Source organism: Microtus oregoni, unplaced genomic scaffold (assembly GCF_018167655.1).
Source record: "Microtus oregoni isolate MIOR12 unplaced genomic scaffold, Mior012 000050F_ref0000143, whole genome shotgun sequence".
Lineage (NCBI taxonomy): Eukaryota > Metazoa > Chordata > Mammalia > Rodentia > Cricetidae > Microtus > Microtus oregoni.
This window is the reverse complement of record NW_024543256.1, coordinates 8071838-8093272: the sequence shown is the minus strand read 5'-3', so window position 1 is coordinate 8093272 and position 21435 is coordinate 8071838. Positions and strand designations below refer to the sequence as shown.

At 39.7% G+C, this 21435-nt stretch overlaps 1 protein-coding gene across 2 annotated transcripts in view; it reads left to right on the top strand.

Annotated features, from left to right (window-relative positions):
* Positions 1–21435, top strand: part of LOC121437170 (synaptotagmin-like protein 4) — a 51679-nt gene that overhangs the window by 11877 nt on the left and 18367 nt on the right. For both annotated transcript variants that reach the window (XM_041637016.1, XM_041637017.1), the window contains exons 2-5: positions 13864–14051; positions 14550–14765; positions 14901–15010; positions 15267–15366. In XM_041637016.1, coding sequence (XP_041492950.1) covers positions 13942–14051; positions 14550–14765; positions 14901–15010; positions 15267–15366 — 536 coding nt within the window. In that variant the 5' untranslated portion in view covers positions 13864–13941. The remainder of the gene's footprint in view (positions 1–13863; positions 14052–14549; positions 14766–14900; positions 15011–15266; positions 15367–21435) is intronic.

Genomic DNA, 21435 nt, shown 5'->3' with positions numbered 1-21435 from the left:
TGTTACCTTTGCAATTTTCTCCTTTCCCTCTTTACTACTTCTGTGCTCTCTACTTCTTTCTTGTCATGTTCGCCCAAGATTTATGCCACACACTTCTCAAATCAATATTCTTCACACCTCTTTTAGTGCTCTAAAATGCCCTGGTCTCACCTGAAACACTTCAGTGTGTCTTGTTGTCAAAAGCCAGGCTTCTGTGCACAATGTGCCAAGCTCTCCAGACTTTCTGCCCCTTTAACACCTTCCCTTTATAATTTGTCAGTCATTATCACTATAGTGCTTGTTGTAGCGTGTTGCTTTATGCCTCCATGTTTTTCCTCTTGATGGAAAGCCCTCGTTTTACTGGCAAACCAGCTGCTCCCCATTAAACTTACATTCAGTTCATGTGCTCCTGCTGATAATTCGCTTCCTAGTTCCCTTTCGGCCCAGCTGAGTTAGAGGCTCCAACTTAATATTCCCATGCTACCATATGTATGCGTGTATATGTGTAATCAGCCTTTAGACTTTAGAGACTATTAATTTTTAAATTGTTGATAATTTTATATATGTGTACAGGGTATTGTGATATTTACCCCATTACTGTTTGCTGTCCCTCTCCCACTCCTGCTGACCCCCTTCTTTTTTCACACTAGTTCCCCTCTTACTTTCATTTATCGTTATTATTTTTGGTGTCTATCTTGTGAAGGTAGCCACAGCTGCTGTGTGTAAATGGTGGCAATGATTATATCATACCCACAAGGAGGTAACTCTTTCCAATCCTCTGGCTCCTGCAGCCTTTCTACCACTTCTTCCAGGTCTCAGAGGCAGTGGCAGAGTTGTCCCATATAGGGCTGAGCACTCAACAGTCACTTCTCAGCACTCTCTGCATTAGCTATCACCAACTGCAAAAAGAAAGTTCTCTGATCTGGGGTGAGGGTAGCACTAATCTATGGGTATAAACATAAATATTTAGGAAGCGGTTTGGCTGCATGTACATTTAACAAAACATCAGTATTACATTCCTCATTAAAGCCTGGGGCCTCTCTAGTTACAGGCTTTTGATCAGGTTGACAGTGATAGGCATGTATTTCTTACCTTGGGAGCAGGCCTCAGCTCTACCTTGAAAGTGGTCGGTTGTGCCCTACATACCCATGCCATTGTCCTTCCCTGGCAAGTCATGATTGAATCATACAGATTTCACAACTGGGTAAGACTTTTGATGTTTTTTCTCACCCAGCAGCCTGCTTAGCATCTCCCAGCACCATTGATGCTAGCTTCTGGAGCGGAAGTTTCCCATTTAGTTCCAGCTTAATTAGCCAAGTACACAGTTTCTTCAGCAACAGTGTCTTATCTGCTTCTGCTGAACAACCAAGAGCAATGACAACATTTGGAAGAACCTCTGGGGGCTCCTTGAACAACAATTTGTGGGAAGTTAGCCTGTATTTGGCTCTGGAATTTCATTTTAAAAATGTATAGCCTCTAAGAACAACATTGTGAATCTACTATGCATATATTTATTTCTTTGCTTATTTTTTAAAATGACTGTATGTTCAACTGTCTGGTTCTCTGACTGTGTGCTCTTTGTGGGTATGGCCTATGCTTTATTCCTTTATCCTTAACTAGCTTGTATGGTGTTTAGAACATTGTTGGTCTACCCAGTCAGAGATCGTTTTGTATACAGTACAGAATTCAGAACTCCAAGCCTGGGAAAGAAGTAGAAATCATAAAAATATTCAGAGGTAGCTACTAGGAAGGTAGAGGGTGGTCTCATGGAAAAATCTAGCTAGATAAATTTATACTTACAAATCCAGCAGGCAGAAAGGGGTTGAATATTCACGGATATTAACTATGACAGTGCTTTTGGTTGATCTCCTTCAGGTTTTGCTATTGCCCTAATGAGAGTTAATGGAGTTCACTCTGAAATGCACCAGAAAGAACTTTCTAACTTTTGAGATGCCAAATCTAACAAGTTTATCATTCGAATCTGTGCCAAATTTCAGTAGTCTGGACTAGATAGTTAAGACATATTTATTTCTATGAGCATATTTATTAAACACTTCTAGGAGGGACATCACCCTAAAATGGAAAGGAACAGTTGATACAACAACCAACACAGTATTCCAGTGTGGACATTGTATTGCTGCTAGTTCCTTTGTGGGTAGCAGCATCCAGACAGGATTTCTGCAAGCACTGAATCCCCAGAAGCTAGCTTGCTTGTTTTCCCCCCACCTCCTCTCTATATTAACCCATTTCTCCTTCCCCTTTCCATTTCCATCCCTCTTCTCTTTTTCTATTCCCCACTCCTGTTCTTCTTTTCATCTACTACCTTTTTCTTGCCTTGCTTTTTGAGACACAGTCTTTCTATGTAGCCTAGGTTATCCTAAGTTGTGATTATTTTTTCAGCATCACAGGTGTCAAGTGAAAGCTTTCTTTTCTATTTGGCATGGTTTTGTTTGATTGTCTAAGCTCTAGAGATTGACCACATTGTCTGGATATTTTTTGTCTCACTTTACCATGCTGTAAAATCAACTCTCTTACCTTTACATTATCAAATCAGTAAATCCACATGGGTGCTGGACTTTTAAAGCCTTAAGAGCTATCCTTCGTCCATGTTTCGGAATCTCATACATATAAGAGGTATTATTAAGACAGAGGTATTATTACAACAGTCTGCTCCAAATATCGCCATTTTCTTGGTGACAAATAATAAAGTCTGCTTAGACATGTTCTTTAAAACTGCACAGATTTCTATGCTGCATTATGTGCACCAGGACAACTGCATCGCAGTCATGAGAATGATTTGTTTCCTTGTTAACATTACCATGCAAGCAGATTCAGAAAATATATGGCAGGTAGTATCTATCTATCTATCTATCTATCTATCTATCTATCTATCTATTTTGGTTTTTCGAGACAGGGTTTCTCTGTAGCTTTGGAGCCTGTCCTGGAACTCCCTTTGTAGACCAGGCTGGCCTCGAACTCACAGAGATCCGCCTGCCTCTGCCTCCCGAGTGCTGGGATTGGGGAATACTGAGAATTCAAGAACAATTGCAGTGGGTTTTTGATCCTACTGCACGTACTGGCTTTGTGGGAGCCTAGGCAGTTTGGATGCTCACCTTATGAGACCTGGATAGAGGTGGGCAGTCCTTGGGCTTCCCACAGGTCAGGGAACCCTGATTGCTCTTCGAGCAGATGAGGGAGGGGGACTTGATCGGGGGAGGGGGAGGGAAATAGGAAGCGGTTGCGGGGACGAGGCAGAAATCCTTAATTAATAAATAAGTTTAAATAAAAAAAAAAATAAAGGCGTGCGCCACCACCGCCCGGCTATTTATTTATTTTTTAGGGCAGGTAGTTTGTAAGAATGATTTCCTTCAATTCTCCTATAAGCAACTTTTCAAGTTATTTGATTTCTTACCATTCTTATTTCCATTTTAACCCATAAAATATGTACATCTATTCAGTCCCATACAAATGGCATATTGTAAAGTATGTAGAATACTAGAAATAAGGAAGAACGAAAGATAAATACTGCAAAGAAGGCTGTAACGTTTATTAAAGGCAAAAATGTTTGCACTCACTTTGGTGAGAGCAATGATATTGAACGCTTTACTATATTATGATGGTGCTGGAGAGAGGGAGAGGTTTCTGTGAGTGTGGGTGTGCAAGCACTACAGCACACGGGGAGAGCCAGAGGGCAACCCTTGGAGCTGGCTCTCCCTATCTACCCTGTCCCCCTCTTGGCGTTTCTTCTTGCTACACTGTGGCACAAGTTCTAATTGTTCTGAGTGAAAACCCGGAGTCAGATATTAGGGAGCTACACTAGGAAACCCTGTCTTGGAGTCAGATATTAGGGAGCTTCACAAGGAAACCCTGTCTCGACCCAGCTGGTCTAGAGTAGTAAGCAGTGTGTAATATAGTGATATTTTGTGTTTACCAAAGAAAGCTTGCCTGAAGATCAGAGTGCAGAGTTAAGCCACTAGAGGCCAGGCAGTGATGGCACACAACTTTATTCCGGGACTCTGGAGACACAGGCAGAGGGATCTCTGTTAGTTCAAGGCCAGCCGGGTGGTGTTGGCAAACACCTTTAATCCCAGCACTCGGAAGGCAGAGGCAGGGGGATCTCTTTGAGTTCGAGGCCAGCCTGGTCTACAAGAGCTAGTTCCAGGACAGGCTCAAAAGCTCCAGAGAAACCCTGTCTCAAACAAAACAAAACAAAACAAAACCAAAACAAAAGGCCAACGTGGACTACACAAGATTGAATTTATCTAAAAGAGAAACAGCTCACACAAAGATGATACCAGCACTTGGTATCACACACCTTTAATCCTATCACTAGGAAGGTGGAGACAGGACTGATTTGGCTGGACACAGAGAGGAATATAAGGTGGGAGGAGACAGGAGCTCAGTGCAGTCTGAGGATTGCCCCTTTAGTCTGCTGATGCAATTTGAGAACAGGATCACCCTTTTGGTCTGAGGATTTGGTAGAGGTAAAACATCTCTCTAGTGGCTGGCTGCACTGCTTCTCTGTTCTTTCAGCCTTCACCTCCTAATATCTGACTCTGGGTTTTATTCAGAACAATTAGAATTCATGCTACAAGAAGCAAGAAGAAACGCCAAGAGGGGGACAAGGGTAGGTAGAGAGAGCCAGTTCCCAGAGCTGTGGTGAGGGCCTTTACCTAGGGAGCCATCTAACCAGCTGTTGTGTGAAGTTTTTGTTCCTTAACTCTTTGGCTTTTTGGAATTTTTTGGGTGGCTTGCCACCCAGCTCCCAGATAAATCATTCGTGGAAGCTTTTTCTTAGTTATGAATACCTGGCCTTAGCTTGACTTGTTTCTTTCCAGCGTTTCTTAGCTTAAGTTATCTCGACTACCTTTTGCCTCTGGGCTTTCTCCTTTTCTTATTTCTGTGTATTTTACTTTTACTCTGGCTCCATGGCTGGCTTGGTGGCTGGGTGACTGTCCCCTGTTGTCCTCCTCTCCTTGACCTATCTTGTTCCTTCTCATCTCTGGGATTTCTCCTCCTATTTATTTTCTCTGCCTGTCATCCCCACCTATCCTGGTTCCTGCCTCACTATTGGCTGTTCAGCTCTCTATTATATCCAAAATACTTTGTTGGATATACCAGCTAAATAACAATGCTCATAGTTCCATGTGTTCTTTGTTCAAATATTTTGGTATGATTTTACCTTTCAAGCTGATCATGCTGCAGTTTGCATTTTTAACAAATTGTGAAAAATTTCTTGAAACTCTATTTGGAGGAACATGGGAGGAGGGGTTGGAGCAAGAAAAGGGAGGGTAAATGGTGTAATTATAGTTCATACAAATCACACAGATGTGGTACATGTCTGTAAAATTATATAAATCAATATTTAAAATCCGGTTCATATTGTTCTCTATTTGAAAAACCTTGAACTAAAAATATTTTAATGTCTTAATTAATTTAAAGCTTCCTAGAAAATAGTTTGTGATGGTAAAAATCCATGATTACCAAAAAGAAGTTGTACGTTTAATCTTAAAAATTAGGAATAATATTATAAGATATAATTGACATATAATAATCTATATGAAACTAATAATCAGAATATTTGTGGAATAATGTACGATAGTGTAGCTATCCATTGCTTCTGCTTCCTGTTATAGTCTGAATGTGTTCTCCAACAGCCACATGTTCAAAACTTAATCTCCTCCATGTAGCAATGTTTGGCTGTGGGGACTAGTGGGCGATGGTTTGATTATGAGGTCTCCAACTCTAGGAATGGACTTAATAATGTTATTGTGGAAGTTGCTTTGCTATAATAGTAGAGGAGCTCTCTATTTCCATACCTGCCTCCTTTCTATTTTGTGCATGTACTTTGTTACCATTCTAAACCTTCTGCCATGGGATGATGGAACAAAAAGGTCCTTCTAAGATGTGTGAAGTGAAATGAGTCCAGTTCAAAAAGACAATTGTTGCATTTTCCATATTCAGAGTCTGTATTTAAAAAATACATAAGCATATAAGGGGAGGTGTTTTGGAATAGGAAGGCTATTAGTGTGTATGTGAGGAGGGGGTAAAAGAGGGCAACATGTCATGAATATGAACAAAATAGATGATCTACACTGTTCTAGTTTCTTTCTATTGCTGTGATAAATACCATGACCCATAGTAAATTGGGGAGGAAATGGTTTATCTTATTGTGTTTTGCCCATCATGAAGGGGAGTCAGGGCAGGAACCTGGAGGCAAGAGTTGCTGTAGAGGCTTTAGAGGATGCTGCTTACTGACTTGCTCCTCATGGCTTTCTCATGCTTCATAGAGAATCCAGAACTAGCCAGTCCAGGGGTGACACTACCCACAGTGGATTGGGTCCTCCTACATCAATCATTAGTCAAGAAAATGCACCACAGGCCACTCTGTTGGGAATATTTTCTCAATCAAGGTTACTTCTTCCAAAAAGACTCTGGCTTCTGCCAAATTGGCAGAAAACTAGCCAACACATGTGTATGAAAATACAAGGAAGTTCATCATCTTAAATAACTAGATACTTAAAAAGTCCTTCATAAATTGTGTCCACAAGGGCTGTGTTGTGGCTCAGTGTGTGTGAGGCACTGGGTCCCTTATCACCACAAAGATAAAATCAATAAATAAAATAATTTGTAAAATAACATTTTAAGCCACTAAATTAAAAAAGACTAGATATTATACCTCTGTTAAAGTTTCTAGCTCCAGAGCCATGAGCCAAGTATAGTTTTCTTTATAAAATTATCCAGCCTGTGGTATTCTGTGATAGTAATCTGTTGCAATTTTTTGCTTACTGGTCTTTTTTAAAGATAGTTTTTATTTTTTATGTGGACGAATGTTTTGCCTGAACATATATCTGTATATCGTGTGTGTAGTTTCATAGAGGCCAGAGGAGAGTTTGGAGTTCTGGATGGTATGAGCCCACATATGGGTGCTGAGAAGCTAACCTAGATCCTCAAGAAGAGCAGCAGCTGATGTTCTTAACCACCAAACAATCGCCCCAGCCCCTCACTCTTTCAACATTTTTATGTTTGGAAAAGGTTTTCATTCACCCCCGTTTTTAAATGATTGATTTTATTTTTAATTGTATGTGTGTTTAAGTAGGGTATGGGCTCATGGGTGCAGGTACTTGAAGATGCCAAAGGCATTCAATCCCCTGGAGTTGGCATTCTACACAGTTGCGATCCACTGTCATGGGTGGTGGGAATTAAAATCCGTCCTCTGTACGAACAGAAAGCTCTCCTAACAACCAAGCCATCCTTCTAGCCACTCCTCTCTGTTTGAACAATATTTCTTGTGATGTAGATTTTTAAAAAGATTGTAGCTTTCTTTTTAATATCTTAGAGATGTTGTTCCACTGTTTCCATTAATAGTGTGCTTTCATCATTATCTCTGTGTATCAGTATGTACTATACCTTGTCCCCTACTGTAACTTTTCTTATTTTTTTCTGGTTTTAAGTGCTTTGTTTATGGTATTCTCCATGTCACAACTTTGTATATTGTTCTTGAAGTTTATTGGCTTTCTTGTATTTGTGAACTTAACAGTATTTTTCAAATTTAGTTCATGATTTTTCTGAATTACTTTGGCGTTCCTACTTTTATTCATTACTCTATTTAGAATATTGACATGTGCACCAGACAATTTGGAGTTGTCCTGTAACTCATTCCACTTCTTTTCTTTCACATTTTTTTCTTACTGTGCATCATTTTGTATATTAGCATGTCTTTATGCTAATTATCTTTCAACTGCGATGTCTAATTTGTTGTTCATGTTGTGTCGTGTATGTTTGACCTCTAACTCTGTAGCTTTATGTTTCTAGGTTTGACTTTACTGTTTTATTTTACAGCTTCCATATCCCTACTTGAATTTTCAAACACGTGGAATGCAGCCATAGTAACCATTCTTGGTGACTTTGTTAATTCCAATATTGGAATTTGTTGAACATTTTTAATTGATCTTGTTCCATAGTATGCACTGGATTTTCCTGATTTTCGGCAGGCTTGTTAACTTTTAATGGGTGCTAGATATGGATGAATTTTACTTTGTTAGGTGTTTTATATTTTTGTATCATAAACATTCCTGGGCTCTGTTTTGAGATTCCTGGGAACTGTTTGGAAACACTTAAGTTACTTGAAAGTGGATTGATTCTTTCAGGTTTTTCTGGTTAGGTTTGGTAGGCAGGCTCAGAGCAATTCATAATGTAGGCCTAATTGTTTCCCACTACTGAGGTAATAAGGCTTAGTTCTGGAGCCAGTGGTCTGTGAATCATGAGGTTTTACAGTCGGGCTGTAGAAAGAGACACTGCTATTGGTCTTACTTGAATGGTAGGCACAGTGCTTTTCAATCCTTTCAGGTGGGTCACTCCCTGACCTAGAGGAACTTCATCACAGGAATGCCTTGTATTTGTTAGTCCTTTTTAGTCCTTTGCTTGGAAGAGGCTTGAAGGGTTCTCTTTATGCCTTTTTTTTTTTTATTTTCGAGACAGGGTTTCTCCATAGCTTTTGGTTCCTGTCCTGGAACTAGCTTTTCTAGACCTGGCTGGCCTCGAACTCACAGAGATCCGCCTGCCTCTGCCTCCCGAGTGCTGGGATTAAAGGCGTGTGCCATCACCGCCCGGCTCTTTATGCCTTTCTACCACACACTTTGTCTCGAGAATCTAGTCACCTAAGGTTTGCTCAGGTTCATCTTAGCCTTCTCAATCTGGGAGGCTCAGCAGGCTTTCCCTGGTTTCTTTCTCTGTGCTTTGGCCAGAAAACTCTCTCAAGATAGTAAACTAGAAAGATGAAAGGTCATAGAGGTCACAGCCTCACATTGCCCCATGTTCAAAATACATGAGACACCATTGTTGCATGTGTTTCGCCAATTTATTGTTCTTACAGGCAAGGAAGACATGTACTCTTCGTCACTTCATCTTGAACATCAGTAGATGTGACCTTTGGTAACTCTCAATGATTATGACCAATTTGTAGCTCACTTTCAGTTGTCACCTTTCAAACTTGTTGGCACCATCACATTACTTATGTGATATAACCAAATCACCTCTAAATGCCTATGTTCAAATGCATACAGAATCTGGCATCCAGTCATGCAAACCTCTCATAAGGAACCAGTGTTTGCAGCAGAGCTGGCCCTGGTGGTGTAGGTGTGGGTGAGCTGGTCCTGAGGGTGTGAAAACAGGAAGACTGGTCCACCTCTTGCTCATTGCTGCATGGGGTGAATCAGCAGGAGCAACACTGGAGAACTTGCCCTAGTGGTGAGGATTGGAGAGACCTGGTGGGTTGACCAACCCTGCAGCTATGAGTTGGCCCACCCCAATATCCACCCCATCTGTGATCTGCTGGAGCCCATGAAGGAACAAGTCCTGCAGACCCAAAGCTGCAGGATCTCCACGATACAGGGCAACAACAGCACATCCAAGAGGAATCTAGTGAGGTCCAGCAGTGATAGTGTAGCAGAAACCAGAGGCCTCGAACCAGACCAAGGACGCTTTGCAGTGAACACTGGCCAGTAAAGATGTATGGACAAAGGGGTCTACTGCATGATTCACTCTGTCCCACTACCGCTTCTGTGATGAGATTTTTCTTTGTTTTTCTCTGAAAATGAAGGGAAGAATAGATTAATAGGATCAAGATGCATGATGTGAAAGATACAAAGAATAAATAAAAGGAAAGTTAATAAGACAGTATCTGTGTATACCATACAAACATTGACTCAGCAAGAGTCGTTTAATGTAGGGCCTCATGGATAAATTAACATCCTTTGAACAAATCTAGTTCCCTTCATTTTGCTTAGTAAGCTATTAAATTTTACCAGAATTGCTCATTATCCTTTGGTAGAAAATGACTGTTAATCCATTAGAGCTGACATGTTAAAACATAATGTAATTAGCATTTGTAAGTTTAGAAAAATATTTAATATCATGTCAGCCTTTTAGCTCTTGAGCATGGGTCAGGTTTTCAGAAATCCTTTCATCATCTGTAAGCCTATCTGCATACTTTCTTTTCTTACAAAGGCTGAAAGCATCACATACTGTCTAGCTAGAGTTAAATTCATGATCAACCCATATTCTTGAAAAGAAAATGAACGTTTTTTCAAGATGCCGTGTAATCTGGAGGTAAGAATTTCCATCTACAAAGCGATGGTATGTGCAGGTGCAGCTCCCCACGTGGTACAGTAGTTTCCGATAATGAGCTAGGCTTTTTAAAAAGCTGCTACACAGCATCTCTGTGTTCACACAACTTTAAGCATTTTACATGTTTTCAAACTCATTTAACCTTTACCAAACAAGCTCAGGTGTGTAGATTCAGTTACAAATGTATAAATACATTTTTACAAATAAAGAAGGCACTGGTGGGGTTTAGCGGCTTACACAGAGTCACATAGTGAATGATAGAGTTGAGACTCAGATTCAGCCTGGTTCCACAGTCCAAGTGTTTAAGACCAGCACCCATACTGTATCGGAAAAACAACTGTTTCTTCCCTTCTCTTGGCTCTGTTACTGCTTTTCACCCTTTGTGGATCTAAATCTAGACACATAAATAGAAATAGGTCTCTGAATGAAGACCCTCACTCACTGAAATCATTATGTCATTGAAAACATACTGTATGACAGGTACTGTTCCAATCTTCTGACCATGTGAATGCATATCCAAGAATGTCTTTTAAGGAAGTCATATCTGGCAGAAGTTTCTAGTTTGGTCACGAATATTACCATATTCACATTTATAAGTAGCCTCCATGTTTGAGAGAGAGGGAGGGTATTAGTGTCTCCAACAAACGTAACACAGAATAAAATCTGTTGTGTTTTCTTTCTCCTGCAAGGAGTGTTTTCTAATTTGTATCACTTCATTTTTTGAACACCAGTACTGATTTTAACCCTAGTGCTGTTAAGGAGATGCATATATCTGAATGGCTTTCGTGGGTGTGTCAAAATGCCATATAGCTAATAAATAGAGCCAGACTTTGCATCCAGCACTGTCTGATGCCACTTGTTTCATTATTCATTCTTTCTTTTTTTCATCTTAAAAGCTATCTTTAAAATTTAAGATACTTTAAGATAGCTCTCTCATATGAGGGTATGTACCTAGTCTTATTGTAACTTATTGTTATGCAGTGTTCAGTTGATATCTCAGGGAGGCCTGCTCTTCTTTGAAGGGAAATGGAGGAGGAATGGATTGTGGGAGAGGGGAAGAGTTGGAGCACTAGGAGGAGTGGAGGAAGGGGAATTTGGGGTCGGGATGGAATATATAATAGAGGAATAACAAAAAGAGAAAAGATAGTGCCTTCTTTCTCTTCTTAAAACCTAGCTTTGTTGGAGTTAGCATTAATGTTTACATACTATATTATACTTCACTCTATAGGACCAGGGTAGAGATTATGTAGAATTCTAAGTATGTTCACTAAACCAAACTTATTGTTCAACTTTCCCATATATTTCTTATTTTTTCTGCTAGAACTATTATTAATTGAGACATAGGTCAACTTTCTATTCTGGTGGCTAAATTCACATTTTCTCCCCTTGCTTTGGTATTTGCATGGAATATTAACCTCATCTTTAGCAATAAATGCATGAAATTGCTTACTAAAGAAGCTGCTTTTTCTAGAATACCTTGTTCTGGGCCTAGACCCTACGAAAATACTATTTCAATGAAATTTGACACTATGTGACTCCACAGAATGAACAAATTGTCCACCAGCACTCAAGTTTTGACAAGCGATCTTAGCCATGACTTGGCCCTTTTGACTATACATTTGTGACTGAATGGAAATGAAGTAGTGTAATAAGTTTTCTTATTTAGACTTTGACTTCACTATTACTAAGTTCTAATGTCCATAAACTGAGAGTGTCTGAATGGCCATAGCTTTTTCTATAACTTTGTGTTTGTATGACTTTCTGACTTTAACTGTGCTTGTGCCTCTATTGACTTTCTTAATTCTTGTTTTCAAAATGTGATGTTATCATTTGCCTCCAAATGGTATTATTTAATTAATTGCACAGGAAAGCATTACCTTTTATTCCGTACATTTCCTTTTGAATTCCTAGAAAATACTCTTTCCCATAGTATGCAAACAGCCACAGCAGAGGAGGGGGTAGGTGAGGCAAATGGTAGGTTTATATGCTAAGGTATTAAGGACATATTTAGTCCAGTATGAGTTCTTCTTTGACCTATGAATTAATTAGAAGTGTCTGGTAAATTTTCAGACAGTATTGAGATTAGAATTATTTTTTAAAATTAACTTTTTAATTTAATTTCCTTGAAGCCAAAGATTGTGACTTGTATCAAAAATACATTTTTTAATTTACTGAGACAAATATTACAACCTAGTACATGTTTAGTTCTTGGGGTAAATATTCCAAGTGTGTTTGAGAAGTATACCTCCAACTGGATATATACACCTTTATATACCATTTAAATCAAGTTTCTTATAATATTCAACTTGTTTATATTTTTAATAATTATTTTGGTTTTAGTTTTTTGAAACAGTTATTCATGTATGCTAAGCTGGCCTCAAACTTGCTATGTAACAAAGATGCTCTGAACTTCTAATCTTCCCGTCTGTGCCTCCTGAGTGCTGGGGCTGCAGGTGTGAGTCACCAAAGTTTGTTGATAAGGTGCTGGGCCTTGAATCCAGGGCTTCATGCGTACTAGGAAAGCACTTTGCGGATTGAGCTACATATCCAGCTGTAATCATATGATGTTCTAATGTAAACAACATTACCAAAGGAGCTTGATGGATTTCTACTGTGTGTGTAGTGACTTGTAAACTTCTTCATTGTCAAGAATACTTAAGAGGCTCCAACTCATCTTTTCATTGTCCTTTATCAACAAAAGTACACATAGGGCTAGAAAGATGGTTCAGTGGATAATAATGCATATTACTCTTCCAGGGGACTCTGCTTATGTTCTCAGCACCCGTGTGGAGTAGCTCACAACTGCCTGTAACTTTACGTCCATGAGATATGAGATACCATGTGTATGCTGGTATACCCTTGTACCTCCATACACATGGTTCGTTCTCTCTCTCTCTCTCTCTCTCTCTCTCTCTCTCTCTCTCTCATACACACACCTTAAAAACACTCATTTTAATAAGGCAAAATCTCCTTATTCTGTAAAAACTTTCACATGTAATAGTGTTCTCTTTCTTTGTTTCTTTCTGTCTCTCCCTCCCCTGTCTATGTAAGACAAAATTAGATACTAAGTAAGTTTTCATAGTTTTAATTTGCAATACCTTGATAGCATGTACAAAGTACTGTGTTCATGTGTGCAAATTTCTGAAAGGCAGGGGCCATGGTTTAGTCATCTCTGTATCTCCAGTGCTTTGCAAAATATTTTATAGAGTGGTGCTCAACAAATGTTTACGAAATGGAAGAAGCTGCTCTCAAGTGCAGGGTTATTTGGGAGGTAGCGGGGGTGGTAGAATCTTTTCAAGAATTATCAGGAAGCTGACTAAATTCCAGGAACACAGGAGCTAGTCAAGAATGAAGAACTGAGCCTGAACTCGAAGTCCCCTTCAGTGCAGAGACCCCTGCCTGATTATTTGGGTTAATAGAATTGAGACTTTAGAATACAGGATAATAAAGTTGGATGTCAAGGACGTACTTGGTGGAGGAAGATTGACTCAGCTGGTTCTACGATGTTTTTGAAAATGCTTATTCTGAATGATCCAGCTGTTTCCCAGAGTCATGAGTAATTTCTCACAGAAATCACTGTAGGGCATGGCTCAGGTGTGGAAGAAGAAACAGTGACTAGATCAGGTTCTTTTACCTTCTCTCTTTAGCTTGCCTCAAGGACGAGGTAGCCCAGAGAAAGGCTACCTAGAGCTGTGCAGTTATTCTGGACATAATCTGGACTTCATCTCTGTGAAATGAATTGTTCTTTTATTTCAGACAACTCTGGTCACTCTCCTTGCCCGGTTGCTTTGAAGAAAGAAGAGTAGAAGATAAGGAGTCGGAGACGAATCCATCATGTCGGAGATCCTAGACCTCTCCTTTCTGTCTGATATGGAAAGGGATTTGATCCTCAGTGTTCTGCAGAGAGATGAGGAACTCAGAAAAGCAGATGAGAAAAGGATTAGGTAAGAGTCCCAGAAATGGTATGTACTTCCAGGATACCCAAGCTTTTCCATTGTTTCTTGACTCACTGTCGGAATTACATATATGATTTTACAGCTCAGTGGGCCAAGTTGGGCTCCTCGTTTGTTATTTTTTTATTTTTATTTTTCAGAGAGGAAGGCTGTCTACAACACAGGCACAGCTCTTGCTTTTAGAATGGATACTCAGATTTATTTTATTTTTATTGAGCTCTACGTTTTTCTCTGTTTCCCTGCCTCTCCCCTCCCCGCTTCGACCCTGTAGCTTTGGAGCCTGTGCTAGAATTCGCTACTAGACCAGGCTGGCCTTGAACTCACAGAGCTCCACCTGCCTCTGCCTCCGGAGTGCTGGAATTAAAGGCACGAGCCACCACCGTGCAGCCCAAGTTTTTTCTTTTCACACAACACAGTAGAGTTACTGTCATTACCTCAGTTTGTTAAAATCCTAAACCCACTCCTGCTTCTCCTTTTGGGTCTTGGCAGGCGACTGAAGAATGAGCTACTGGAGATAAAACGGAAAGGTGCCAAAAGGGGCAGCCAGCACTACAGTGATCGGACCTGTGCCCGGTGCCAGGAGAGCCTGGGCCGTTTGGTTCCCAAGAGCAACACTTGTGTGGGTTGTAATCATTTAGTGTGTCGAGACTGTCGCGTTCTGGAAAGTAATGGCTCCTGGAGGTGCAAGGTGTGCGCCAAGGAAATGTGAGTGTCACTCAGCGGTCTAGTAAGGAAGGGGGATGAGTCCGGCTGTAGTGTGACTTTTTCTGGTCAAGTGTGTTAGTTGAATGACAAGAGTCATTGTTTATACATCCAACTTGTCCTTTTCTTTTCTCCCAGAGAGCTGAAGAAAGCAACTGGCGATTGGTTTTATGATCAGAAAGTAAACCGCTTTGCATACCGGACAGGCAGCGAGATAATCAGGATGTCCCTGCGCAGGAAGCCTGCAGGTATTGAAAGGGCCTACAGGATGTTCCCTGAAGCGCCTTAGCCTCAGGGATAGCTCGGCTTCTGTGGAATCCAGCTGTAGTCTGGCCAGTGGTGATTTCGCTGGGGGTGGGTGGGGGGTGGGGCTCAGCCAGGTTGAGGGAATATAAAAGAATGTGTCCCGTAGTGTCAGCAAGTTTGTGTTTTAGGAAAGATGCTTTGAAGGTTGTTTCCTTCTTTACCCTGGTTACTACTACCTGCCGTGCTTTTGTTTTGAAGCAAACAGAGAGCCAGTGGGACAGCCCCTCCTTCATCAGACACAGATGGGCGATATCTGGCCTGGAAGAAAGATCATTCAGGAACAACAGAAGGAAGCCAGGTAAGAGCCAAGGAATTAGTTTTGCTCAATTCTTCTATTACTTTTACTTCATTTTCTAAAATAATGGGCATTTTAGAGGGAACTTGGAAAGTACAGATAAAATCAAAGGAGAAAAAACATCAGTAGTGATCCTCTTAGCTCTATGTAAATATCAACATTTTGGCAAATTTACTTTGTTCTTATGTTGCACTGTGCTGTGAAAAAGAAAGCTATTAACTCTGTTTTTGTTGTTGTTGTTTTTTTTTGTTTTTGTTTTTTGTTTTTTTTTTGAGACAAGGTTTCTTGGTGTAGCCCTGGCTGTCCTGGAACTCGCTCTGTAGAGCAGGCTGGCCTCAAACTCAGTGAAATCTGCTTGGCTCTGCCTCCGAGTGCCGGTATTAAAGGCATACACCACCACCATCCGGTGAAAGTTATTAACTCTTAACAAAGATTTATTTACTTAGAAAGGTGTGTGTCTGTGTGCAGGTATATGCATAGAGGCCAGAGGGTGTTAGACACCCTGGAGTTGGACCCCTAGGCAGTTCTGAGGTGCCTGACAAAGGTGCTGGGAACTGAACTTGGGCCCTCTGCCATGGCAGTAAGCATCCTTAACTGTGGAACTACTTTTGTCTCTCTAGTCCCAGAGAGCTTTCTTCCACACCCTCCTAAACTGTTCTTCTGTTCTCACTGTTTGTTATTAAAATTAGTTAATTTTGGCCAGGCTTTGTAATATTTTCTTTCTGTTATGCAGCCATAAATCAACAGACTTTTAAAACTGGGTTAGTTTTAGTTTCGTATTTCTAAGGATGGTTTGCTTGCAATCAAGCCTCACACAGTGACTTCTCTACTCCTGAATACTTTGCCTTGATTTCTTGATTGTCTAGATTTCATTATTGGGAAATTGATGTTGATTGCGTTCTTTCATGTTCAGAATACCTGCCAACTACCTTTGCAGTTGAATAGTATCTTAGCTGAGCATTACAGGCTTCAGTCGTGTTTCTTCTCTTTCTGGCTGTTGTAGGTATTTCTCAGTTGTCTTCTGCCACTGAACCTAACTATGAAGAAGACCACCTTGACATTTTTACCCCTCTAAGTAACTTTGTGTTTGTACGTACACAAGTGCACATAGGTGTGCATGGGTATTAGAATTTGTGTGGATCAATTATATCAATTGGATGAATTTACGGGAAAAATATTTTTTCTTGAATATTAGTAATTGAAGAGTGTAAGTGACAGATGATTATTCTGAGCTGTTTTTTCCTGATATATGATATACTCTTGGTGGTAGTTTTCTTCATAGTTGGAATTTTTCAGTACCATGTCCTTAAACATTTTTCCTGTTAAGGGCACCACCTCAAGGACATTGGCTTTCATTTAACCTCTATTTCTGTAATGTTTTTAAAAACTGTATGATACAAAAGCAAAAGAGAAAGATGGAAGTAATTAACTGTGGAGACCCCAACATATTCTTCCCCTCCATGCTATTTGGATTTGGGACATTATTTTTCTCCCCTCTACCCCTTCCCTTCCCTTCTCTATTTTCTGACTTAATTAAACGGCCTGTTTAAATTATCTTGTTTAGATTTTAGTTTTGATTTTTTTCAATGTTTAAATCATTTTTGTTGTTTTATCATCTTGTATTTGAGCTCGTGCACTTTAGCAAGTCTGCTTGATGCTTGTGCAAACAGAACAACGTCTACTTATGCAAAGTAAGATAGCTGTGACACTGCTGTATGATGTCAATTTGTGAGCCCACCATCATATATGCGCACCCCATTTGAGGGAAAAAGCACTATATATCACATAGCTGGTCTTTTAAACTAATTTTATTTTTAAAAAGATTATTAAATTTTATTTTGAAGTTAAAAATAGGACATACATCTGTTCACTTAAAAAAGATTTTTAAACTTCATTTTGGAGCTAAGAACCAAAGTCAGGGGCTTGTGCTTGCTAGGCAAGGGATCTAGCACTGAGATAATTGCCAACCCAAGATTTAAGATTTTTAACTGATACAAAAATTGTATATACTTATGGAATAGCATGTGGTATTTTAATAAAATCATACATCATGTAACTTAAATCAAGTTAAGTAAAGCTACTTTTTGTAATTCTCACCTCTTATGGTGAAAATGTTCAAAACTGCTTCCTTTTTTTAAAGATATAGTACACAGAGTCATATATAGTCACATAAATGGAGGCTTGTGCACTAAAGCTTCTTATACTGATATAACTTAATACCCTTCTATTCTCCCTTCTTCTGACGAGCACTGTTTTACTCCTATGTGTATGGGAAATTTTCCTGCTTGTATGAATGTGTACCACATTTGTTCCTTGTGTCTGCAGAGGCCAGCAGAGTATATTGGACCCCCTGGTTGTAAGCTATCATGTGGATGCTAGTAATTGAGCCAGGACCCTCATGATGAGGAACCACTTCTCTTAGTCCTATCTCTCCAGCCCTGTTGTACCTATTCTTCTGTAACCCTAAAGGAGAGATGGAAAGTAGGTTGTAGTATCAATGTGTATCTCCTGAACATTAAAATTTTTTTGTTTCCTGATTTATTTTTGTCTGTATGGTGTGTGTGTGTGTGTGTGTGTGTGTGTGTGTGTGTCTGTCTGTCTGTCTATATCTCTGTCTTTGTGTGTGTGCCTGAGGAGACCAGAAAAAGACATCAGGTATCCTGCCCTAACATCCTCTGCCTTATTCCCTTGAAACAGGGTCTTCCACCAAGCCTGGAGCTAGGCTGGATGCCAAGTCTCAGTGGTCCTTGCCCTCCTTCCACACAAAGCAGTGGGTTCAGGCACATGGTAATACCTGGGTTTTACATGGGATCTAGGGATTGAAACTCGGGTCCTCATGCTGAGAAAGCAAGCATCCCTGATCCATCTCCTCAGCTCCCCAAATCTTTTGTTTTCTTAACTATAGGTTTTTTAAAATTTTGATTTGTGGACTTATACTTTACCCCATTTGTTTGTTGATGGTGTTTTTTAGGCATGTGTTGTGAGGAGATTTTCTTTAATTTTCCCAATGAGAAAAGATTTTATTACACTTTTTATGATTGTTTAAAAAAAAATCCTGTATAGAACTAGTGGCACATGTCTATATTTTCAGCTCCTCATGAGGCTGAAGTAGGAGGACCACAAGCTTGAGGCCACTCTAGGCTATATAGTAAAACCAAAGATTGACAAGAAGTATACAGAAACATGATAGTTAAGTTCTCCAGTAACCTAATTTTCTTTGCCCAATGATTGTTAATAGCCATTGATAACTTTGACATGTGACCTACCAAAGGTCTCCATACACACCCATGTGAGTTAAACACCTGCATTTTAATTCTTTTTAAAAGATGATATCATGGACATGTTAAGTCTAAAATAGAAAGAAAAAGAACTTAAAAAGCAGTAATACAGACAGTCCTATAGAAAGGAGCAAAAGATTTGAACAGATATTTCATTAAAGATAATATGCAGATGTCAAATGATGAGGTTCAACATCATTAATCACTAGAAGAATGTAAATTAACAATGAGATGCCACATGCCCACCAGAATAACTGTCATTTCAAAAGCTTGACCATAATGAGTGCTGGATGTGAAACAGCTGAAATTCCCAGTCCCTTCTGTGGAGAAATGTTTACCGTGGTCAGCTGCTCTGGGAAAGTTGAGTCTTTTAAAAAGTTCACTGTACACCTACAGTGTGATTCCAATGTTTCATTCATGGATATGTAACTCAAGAGAAGTCAAAGCATATGCCCATTCAAAGACTTGTACATGTATATCATAGACGTTTCATTTATTTTTTTATGACAGTAAGGAATTATTATTATTTTTATTTGGAAGTGCTAGGAATTGAACTTAGGGCCTCATACATGCTAGCTAAGTAATACAATAGTAAATTATATTTCCAGCTCTGGAATTAAAAAAAAAAACATTTCAACGTATGGCCTGGAGAGATGGCTCGGTTGGTAAGTGCTTGCCACTCTAATGTGAGCACTAGAGTGTAGATTCCCCGCCCCCTTAGTAGTTGCTTTGGTGTAGCAATTGGGGAAGCTTTGGCAAAGAGTCACACAGCAAGATGATGGTTCACTGTGTCAGCCAGAAAGCCTGCCTCCATATATGAGGCGGAGAGGGATCAAGGAGGACACCCAATGTCAATCTTGGACACACACACACACCTACATATATGTAAACACTTATACAGCCATGCATACCACACACATATATTTTAGATATTTCATCACAGAACTGATTAAATTATTTTACATTTATAAAAGTCTGGAGAGCAAGAATGAAAGCAAATTTAGCAACTTTACATATAGTATATAAAACCAAAAGATGGCATATTAATAGTAATGATGCAAATTTGATATGTTACATGATCTTACTCTAGTAAACTACTTCTCTGCTTCCTTTTTTTTTTATCTCCTTTCCTCTTTTTTGAGACTTTCTCATGCACAGACAACTAGAGCTGCAGTGAGTTTTGTGGGTGGCACCCTGGCCATGTCATGCACCCAACACAGCATTTGACAGTACTGTTCCTCAGCCCCTGGCCTTCACATTCTCTTCACCCTTCTGTGATGTTTCCTGAGCCTTGGCGGAGGTGGGGGGCGGGAGATGGGAGGATGGCTGATGTAGATGTTGTATACAGGGAGAATCACTTAGTAGACATTTATGCGCAGTACTTTGATGCGTCATAACTCTGTGTTAACTGCCGACCACCGAAGAAAGAAACTTATTTGGTCAAAGTTGAGGGCAGCGCTGTTTATGGGTGTGACTATAAATACTTAGAAAGCGGTTGGACAACATGCCATTTACTAATATAGTTGTAGGCTTTCCCTTAGGGCTTCTGGCCTCCTGAGCCACGGGCTTTTGAGCAGGTTGTCAGCAACAGGTCTAAATTCTTTCTTTGGAGCAGTTAGTTAGTTATCCCCATAAACTTTATGCCACTGTTGCACCCGTGGGTGCTTTTGCCTGGCAGGTCAGTATTATAGCATGTAGGGTTGGCTTCATGGATACCAATGACATGATTTTTTACTTCCCAGTGGTCTACATAGCTCCTTCCAGGACCATGAAAGCTTATCAGCAGGAATGAAGTAGTTGTGTGGCCTTGTCCATTGATTTCTGAGTCTGTCTTTGTGACAGTGCCATGTTGTTTTTATTACTGTGGCTCTATAGTATAATTTGAAGTCCGGGATGGTGATATCTTCAGCAGTATTCTTTTTGTTCATGATTAGCTACTGGGGTCTCTTGTGCTTTTTTATGAGTTTTAAGATTTTTTTCTATTTCTGTAAATATTGTCACTGGAAATTTGGTAGGGATTGTTTGAATCTGTAAATTGCTTTTAGTAAAATAGCCATTTTCCCATATTGATTTTTTTCAATCAATGAACCTGGGAGATCTTTCCATTTTCTACTATAGTCCGCAATTCATTTCTTTGGTGCTTTAAGCTTTTTATTGTAGAAGTCTTTCACACCCTTGCTTAGGTTTATTCCAGTGTATTTTTAGGCTATTATGACTGGAACTGTTTTCTTTTCCAGTTTGCTTGTCATTTGTGTATAGAAAGACTAGTGACTTTTGTGTATTAATTTTATGCCTTGCCACTTTGTTGAAGGCATTCATCAGTTTTAAATATTTTCTGGTGGTGTCTTTAGGGTCTATTATGTATACAATAGAATACAATAGCTTCATTCGTGATAGCTAAAACCGGGAAACAATTCAAGTGTCCACCAATAGGTGAGTGATAAACTGGTTTGTTTATGCCACATAGTACTAATCTGGTAATGAAAGACATGAACTATTGATACATGCAGTATCATGAATGGATCCCAAAATACATATGTTGAGTGAAAAACACTAAACAAAAACATTACCTATATGCTGAGTGTGGTAGCGTAAACCTTTGGTCCCAGCATTAGAAGACAGGGCAGAGGCAGGTGGATTGCTGAGTTGAAGGCTGGCCTGGTCTACATAGCAAATTCCAGACCAGCTAGAGTTACCTAGTGAGAGGATACCCCAAAACAAACAAAAACAGAACAAAAAAAAAAGAGTACTTCGTCTATGAGTCTTTTTGATTCTGTTATATAAATTTCAGAAA